The following is a 7,957-nucleotide window of genomic DNA, read 5'->3' on the forward strand; positions in this document are numbered from 1 at the left end:
GTAACAAACTTAGTCCATCTTAACACCCGTTATGTCTCCATCTATGATCCCAAGGAAGTTTAGCCAAAATCCTATCCTAAGCATGAGAGAGGGTGGTAGATAAATGGAACAGCCTTCCATCAGAAGTGGTAGTGGCTAATCCAAGCATGGGATAGGCATATGGCTGCTGAATCTAAGACGAGACCAGTGACTGATTAAAAGTCAGGGTCCTAACCATCAGTTATAGGATTTGCTCTTAAATCCCACCTGCTCCATCCACCTTCCACTATGGGACAGGCTACAGAACCCCTCTACAAAAATGTATGATAACATGTAATTAAGCAACACGGAACATATATTAGTCTTTGGATGCAACCCAAGTTATTCAAATCAGAATATTTGTATATTGGGTTGAAAATAATAAATGAAAGATACAAAATATATATTTTTTTATAAATTAGACTTTTTATTGAATATCAATAAATTGTGCATAACTATAAAAAAGTTTCATCAGTACAAAATGTGGCAAATAAAAAAAAAAATAGATAAATACCAGTGTACCTTTGAAATGTAAACATTCATTGAAAGGATTATGCAGAAACATGTTTTTTTTAAGAATAAAAGATGTATTCATCTGGCACCTGTCAATGGGATTTTTTTTTCTTATTTTTTTTTTTTTTTTTTGGAATTTTCCACCTGTCTGTGTTTCCTTGAGATCTACAGCACGTCTTTTGTAAAACCTGACAACTGCTTCCCTATTAAAGTGACTTATCCACAAAAAAGCAGTTGTTGAGAGTCATATTAACAGGTGCCTGAGCGGGCTGGCGCTCTGTAAACGGGGTGGCTGTCTTGAAAACCTGCGATTGACGGCTTTCTTAATTTTTTGCTAACCGCGCCATCAAGCAGCTGCCCCGTGATTGTGAAATATTATTGCATAGTTTACTTTCAGCTTGTAGTAATCATTTTCATATTTACAATCACAATATTACAAATAAGTAACACTTCTATTCCGTCCTTCATAAATATTTGGGATTCAGTCTTTTTTTCCCCCCATAACAGATAAGAAAAATAAAAAATAAAAAAAAAATCTCCTTATCTATTTGAGGGCTTGCAAAACCACAGGATTAGTCAGTTTTAAGTTCAAAAAGTGTAAAATACAATATATTATGCACTAAAAAAATAATAAAAAAGAGAAAATGTAAAAAAAAAATATAAAAAAATAAAATATATAAAAAAAAAAAAAAAAAAAAAGAGAAAATTAAAAAAATAGCGGAGGACATCTCTGTGATTTTGCAATAAGGCACATAATTCCGACTCTACGACCACCGTAGAGCTTTCTTAAGTGTTCTAAGTGTCAATAAGGCCCCAAATCAATTAATAGCTTTGAAAAGGGACTCCTCTAGAAGAGGAGTGACCATAAGAGTTCATTGTGCTTGGAGACTTCAGTGGCTTCCTGAGCAACCGGTCTCTTCGTGTTTGTGAAGAAGAGACATTCTTGAAAAAGTTCTAGAGCAGTTCTTGCACTGGTACTTTTTGACATCTGAGTGGGTTTGGAGATGGGCTCTGAGGTTGGACCGATCTGCGAAGGCTCTGTTGCAATGCGTGCAGGAAAAGGGTTTTTCACCTGGAAAGAAGAGGAAAAAAAATATAATTATTTTAATGATCTAGAATGGTAAAAAAAAACAAAAAACACAAAAAAAACCCCAAAAAAACCTAAACAGAAGACGCGATAATGAAATAAATTAGCCGTTTCTTTGTTGACCCACCTACTGTGATATTCTGGAGACACATCAACATTGGCTTAGCTTTTATACAAGGTGTTGAGTACACAAAAGGACCGTGGACCATTTTAACGCAGCTCAACCAGGCCCTTAATTAAATTAGCATCTCCGCTGTTTATGAAATGCTAATTATTCCAGAAAAGAAGTTCTACGATCTACTTATGCAGCAGAATGAAAGCTTTTCAATTTTATTTAGCATTTCAAGGGGGGGGGGGTGAAATCAGTTAGCATACGACCAACAAAAAATAAAATAAAAATAATAAAAAAAATAAAGCCGCCTGTGGCATGAATAATAGAGGTGGACGGATGTATTGTAAATGATTTTCCTTTTGAGAAGCAGGGAGCCAGCAGCTGGGAGGGCACTGGCAGCGCATGAACTGTTACAGCAACAGGTGCATAGCATACACCATAGTGCGCAGCCCTTTATCGTCAGCCTCAAACCATGTCTTTATAGAATAGAATAGAAATCAACGGTGCTGGAATCATTTGCGTCTACGTAAGCCTTTGCGCCATTCAAATTTATCTTCAAAAAGTTCTTTTTTGTTTTGTTTAACCCTTTCCTTAACTAGCCATCAGGACCTTCAGGAAATCGAACGCCTTAACCACAGCGGCAAGCCACCAAAAAATGTTTTTATATAAAAAAAACGTAACTTTGGGAGTCTTAAGTTCAGAAATAAAGATATTTTATGGGTTGGCAGGCTACACGTAGACTCCCCCCCCCCTCTTCCCGGGTGTTAAATGACGGCGATATGTACATACCTGTATGCGTTCTGATGTGTCCCTGCAGCAACCATGGTCTGGAAAACGCCTTGCCGCAAATTTTGCAGACGCAGGGTAACGTGTGGCTCCTGATGTGCATCTTGAGGGCCCCGAGGCTAACATATTCCTTTTCGCAATACTTGCAGCTAAAAGACTTCCGGCTCTGCGAGTCACAGTGGAGCTGTTTGTGTTTGGAAAGTCCAGCAAAAGTCGAGTACGACTTGGTACATTGGTGGCACTGAAACTTCTCCGCTTCCGTGGCCGAGGAAGCCGGGCTGGGAGGATCCGAGGTCTTGCCTTCGTCGTCTTCACTGGAGAAGGAGGTTAGGTCGAGAGGCTTGGAGTCTTCATTCGAAGGGGAAACGGGGGAATTCTTGTAGTCGGGCTCAGCGGCGAAAAATGTTGTAATCAACCCAGTGTCCCAAACCAGAGGTGGGTAATACGCCCCTGTGCTCAAAATCTCTGGCTGGGGTATCAATGGAATGGTGAACTTGTCGTATAAAAACGGTGAGATATACACTGAAAGAGGAGGAAAAAAAGACACATTAGACACGGTTTACCCAAAAAGAGTTAAATTATGACTTTAAAAAAAAAAAAAATCTAAATTCTACAAAAAAAAAAGTTAAATCCCAACAATTTCAATGAATGAAAGATAGTTTTGCATGATTATTAATTCTGTTGCAGGATGCAGAACAAAACTTTGATTGAAAATTTTTTATGCAAGAAAATGTTACTTTTATATTTTAATGCATTATTATATTTTTAGCATGAATACCCATAAGAAATATTCGGGGGGGGGGTTGTACCTGTTTGGCTTTCCAGTTTGCTGTAGTTCGGCTTCTTGCTGGCAGAGAAGTGTTTCTTCACTAGGAACGAGCGAGGCATCTTGCAGGGCTAGCTAGCAGCCTATGGCTCAGTCCAGGGTTAGCGAGAATGAATGCAGGGAGATCCTCACATGTGGTTTAAAGGGAAGGGCACAGTCTGCTAGAGAGCAACTCAGCCTAATATGCAGCCTGTGGGCTGGGGCGTGGCCATGCAAATTCGCATTGTCAACTCCCAGCCAATCACAGCTGAAAGGAGGGGTCTGCCTTCTCCTTGCCTTTCCAGCAGGTGCCTGGAGCAGTGAATTTTGGAAGGATTCCCTCCCCACCCCTCTATTAGAGTGCATCTGCACGCTTTAGTCCGACTCGAGGCAAACTTCGTGCACATGACATCATAGCTAGAAACGTAGAACTCGACGGCAGATCAGACCCGTGAAGCCATTGAGCAAACACTCAAACCTCAATCAGTCGTTGGTCTCGTCTTAGATTCAGGAGCCGTATGCCGATCCCATGTGTGTTTAAATCCCCCCTTCTGCTGGGAGGCTGTTCCACTTACCTATCACCAATAAAGTAAAACTTCTTTACATTCCATCGAAGCCAACGACCCTCTAGTGTTAGATTATGACCTCATGTTCTAACATTTCTCCTCCCGTACTTAGTTAAATCCCTTTATGCATTTAAATGTTCCTTTCATACCCCCCCCCTCTTCTTTCCTTCAAGCCGTACGTATTAAGATATAGAATATCGATATCGAGATGGGGGTCTCCAGAACTCTAGATTGGGTCCGGCCAGAGATCGGGAAGAGTGCCGGCCCTTTAAATGCTCCATTGTTGGCATCTAACAGGTTACTCCTGCATTGCTAATTATTAACTGCGCACAAAAAGAGTAGACCATCAGCTTAAACTAACAACATGGGGTCTTTCATTTTATTATCTACGCTACAAGCACGGGATACATCTCCTATACATTGTATCCAAACAACAACAACAAAAACACTTTTGTGATGTGTCCAAACCGGCCACTTTCCTTCCACAATGCGAGAAGTCTTAAGGAAGTTAAAAACCTTTCCTTTATTTTTCTGAAGATCTTTGTCTTCTGTGTGTTTTCTTAAATCCGTGGACATTATCCATCCAGAACACGTGTTTGTATAGAATTGTCGGCTAAATTGGGCAAATCATGCTGAGTCCTTTAAAAAAAAATAAAAAAAAATCACATTTTCTGGGTCACTTAAGAGTCGTATATTCTATTAAAAAAAAAAAAAAGTAGATTTGGGGTGGATTTTTATTTTTTTTTTATTTTTTTTTTGCCCATGACCCAGTTTGATTTGTTAGTTTTGTATAAAGAGGAACAATAGAATTTTCATATCAAGAGATATTCCGGCGTAACAACTTAATAAGGATTTAAATATCTTAAAATTATTATTTTTTTGCAAATAATTTTAACGATATTTAAACCACAACCTACTGATTTTAAAATTATTTGTATACTTCTTTTATTCTAATAATATTTAATAATCTCATTTAAATGGGAAATTCAAGTTCCACCAGATCTTTACAGTTTTCTCAAATTTTATTTATTGGCCAGAAATGTCAAATTTGCTTTTTTTTTAAAAAAAAAAAAGTCTGAAAACCCTTATTATATTTTTTATTTTTTATTTTTAGATAAATATGCATTTTGTAAAAAAAATTTCCATGATAGAGAAGGCCTTGACGTACTTTTCATGTCTTTCAATCTCGTCCTTCCCCTCCCATGCCTGTTGTTCTGTGTTGTTTGAGTTTGCTGTGGTTTGTCGGAATTTTTTTTGTGAACTTTGATTTTTTTTTTGGTGTTTTTTTTTTTGTTTTTTTTTCTGCAGACCCACACGTGTCGAGCACATGGCACCTGTTCCTGCATTCCAGTAACACCAGTGGAAAGGGCAGGTGATGGTCTCAGCAGAATGCAGACTCCTGCAGACCCCTTTCAACTTGCAAGCCCCTCTCATCTTAACCATGGGTGGGTGGGAATTCACGGTGCATTTTATCTCTACGTCTGTGTATACAGATGATACGCGCACGTTTCTCTCTCTACTTTCAAACTCTGACTACTGTATGGGGGTTGTAACAAAAAAAAATATATCTAAAAAAAATATATATATTAAAAAAAAAAATATATATATATATATAGGTAAATAATATAATAGAAAACGTACAAGAAAAAGTCTGCTATTAATATTATTAATATATATATATAATTTATAAACATTTTTGAAAAGCAAAAAAAAACAATTATATTTAGTACAGAAGTAGATTTCACACATATTATTATTTATTGTTTTATATAGCGCCATCAATTTCCGTAGCGCTGTACAATGTAGGCAGCCATACACAAAATCCTGTGGCCCCCTTTGAAGCTATGCTAAGGACCCTCTCCCCATGTATGTACCCAATATGTATGTACCCCAAAAATACAGCTTTGAGTCGTTTATAATTATAAATAAAGGAAACAATTGGGGCCAATATCAAAGGGTTCACTTCTGTTCCAAGAAGCCGTGGGGGGGGGGTTCCCTAAGACACACCTAGCGATATCAATGTACATCATTATTTTGGATTTTCTATAGAAAGACATCTATGAACCTACATAGTTAATAAATGAATCCATTTATTTATTGGCTGATAACCTGTACTGGGTAATGCGCGGCTTGGGACCGAAGGGGTTAATGCCGGTGGATCACCTGCAATGCAAATGATACTCTTATCTGGAGAGCTGGAGATAAAGGGCCACTTGCGGTGACCCTGGGTGATATGGAAAGTAGAACAATTACCGAGGCCTCCTTTGCAAACACTTTTTTACGGGCGTATACTCAGTAAAGAACAATTAGAACATCAGCAAATAACCTGAGCCCCCAATACTGACACTGATCCCACCATCCTCAGGATCCACCTGTACAAAGGGCTTGGCCCTCACATACGAGAACAATTTCTTGTTTTTGGGGGCCAAAAATAATGCACATACTTTTCCTGAAGGGGGAAGCTGTATATGTCGCGCACGTTATTCCTACATTGAGCACCATTTGGCTGTTTTCACAAATATTTACATAATAATTACACAATATAATGGAACTTCAGGCGCGGGGAATACGTTTCTCACCACACTGGGGGGGGGAAGCTATTTTCAGTCACACACACTTCCCTCGAACGCATCGCAGGGAATTTCTGATCAGGAGGAAGTGATCGACCAGCAGGAAGTGAAGTGTGTCCTGTAATATTTCTTCCCCCAGAAGACAATTTAAAATATCACGTTTTGTGACGACACGTAAATGGGTAGATTTTTTTGCACAACGTTACAGTCAGTTTGATGATTTATGGTTCTAGATTATTTAGCCAATTATGAAGCGATTATACTTAAAATCAAATTTCCATCGTAAATTTTAAACTTCACCACAAATTTAAATTGTATATTTAAAAATAAATCACTCACATTAAAGATTTTTAATTCTTTATTTTGTGCATGTATACAGTGATTAAAACATGATTTATGTGCTGACAATTTGTGTATAAAGTGGAACATTTATGAAAGAAAAATCATTTTTTTCTTTTACACGTGGATTTTAGGAAATTACTCGCAAATTGCTCCGGTGACTCCTTGATAAACATAATCCTTAAGACCGATGGTTGTTAACATTAAGTAATATATGAAAATAAGTGAATATTATGAAATCACACAATTTCGATTCCTGGCTGGGAATTTTATCCCCGTGAAATAACATGGAAAACGATTGTTATAGTCAATCTGATGAGCTAATTAAAAGCATTTCCTAACGTATAACATGAACCTAATTTAATTGTATTTAATGTTAAACTAGAAGAGACCTTAACTCAATTATGTTTTTTTAGCACCAAGTATCTTATTTCTTTTAAAGAGGATGCGGGTTTTACAAATAGAGGTGCAAGGGCTCCCTCTTGTGGTGAGGTTATGAAGTCTTCGCCGGCTATTAAAACGCGACGGGTCCGTCTTTAGAGCGCCTCGGAGGCGAGACAGACAAGGCTTGTCGATTCTGATGCGTAGGAATGAACTTTAATGCTATATATTATTTTTTTTTTATAAAAAAAAAAGAAGAAGAGAGACCTCAGCTATGTTGGCCCAATAAACTTTCAAGTAAAGACTCCCTTCTCTCCTGCACTAATACAGTTATATCTATAATCTTTATTTAGATGACCCCCAGATGCAAAGCTTTCACTAGACGAAGTATAGAATGAGTCCCACACGTTAACAAACGGGGACTATATAGAATAAAATTGTATCGATAGACTTTTTGGCCATTTTTACTAAAAATATCAACTTTTTTTATTCTAAATTTCCACCATTTTTAGCAAAGCAGGTATAAACACTAGGCTTTTTTTTTTAAGGGTTAAGACCCCTTTTTTCCAGACGTCATTGAATAAACGTCACTTACTGACGTGGTGGTAGATAAATGGAGCAGACAGTGAGGGTATTAAACATGCATGGGATAGAAATACGGCTCTGGAATCTAAGACGAGACCAACGACTGATTGAGGTCTGAGTCTTTACAGCGGGGAAAAACAGGTAGATTAGACGGGCCGAATGGGGCCGATCTGCCGGCACATTCTGTGTTTCTAC

The 7,957-nt window shown here is 37.9% G+C and overlaps 1 protein-coding gene across 1 annotated transcript; it reads right to left on the reverse strand.

Moving 5' to 3' along the window:
- Nucleotides 1–1,421: 1,421 nt before the first annotated feature.
- LOC149280941 (protein snail homolog Sna-like) lies at nt 1,422–3,404 on the reverse strand. The gene is made up of 3 exons (XM_089499946.1): nt 3,326–3,404; nt 2,520–3,038; nt 1,422–1,603 (listed from the first exon to the last, which is right to left on the reverse strand). The coding sequence occupies exons 1-3, from the start codon at nt 3,402–3,404 to the stop codon at nt 1,422–1,424; spliced, it is 780 nt and encodes a 259-aa protein (XP_089356072.1).
- Between the last annotated feature and the right edge of the window lie 4,553 nt (nt 3,405–7,957).

This window comes from Sceloporus occidentalis, unplaced genomic scaffold, assembly GCF_023333645.1.
Source record: "Sceloporus occidentalis isolate IW3139 unplaced genomic scaffold, rSceOcc1.0.p SCAF_143, whole genome shotgun sequence".
Lineage (NCBI taxonomy): Eukaryota > Metazoa > Chordata > Lepidosauria > Squamata > Phrynosomatidae > Sceloporus > Sceloporus occidentalis.

Coding starts and splice junctions, on each gene's coding strand:
- LOC149280941 (XM_089499946.1), bottom strand. CDS start 3,404: ATGCCTCGCTCGTTCCTAGTGAAGAAACACTTCTCTGCCAGCAAGAAG. Junction 3,039..3,325: donor CAAACTGGAAAGCCAAACAG/GTACAACCCCCC, acceptor CTCCTCTTTCAG/TGTATATCTCACCGTTTTTA. Junction 1,604..2,519: donor ACACATCAGAACGCATACAG/GTATGTACATAT, acceptor TCTTCTTTCCAG/GTGAAAAACCCTTTTCCTGC.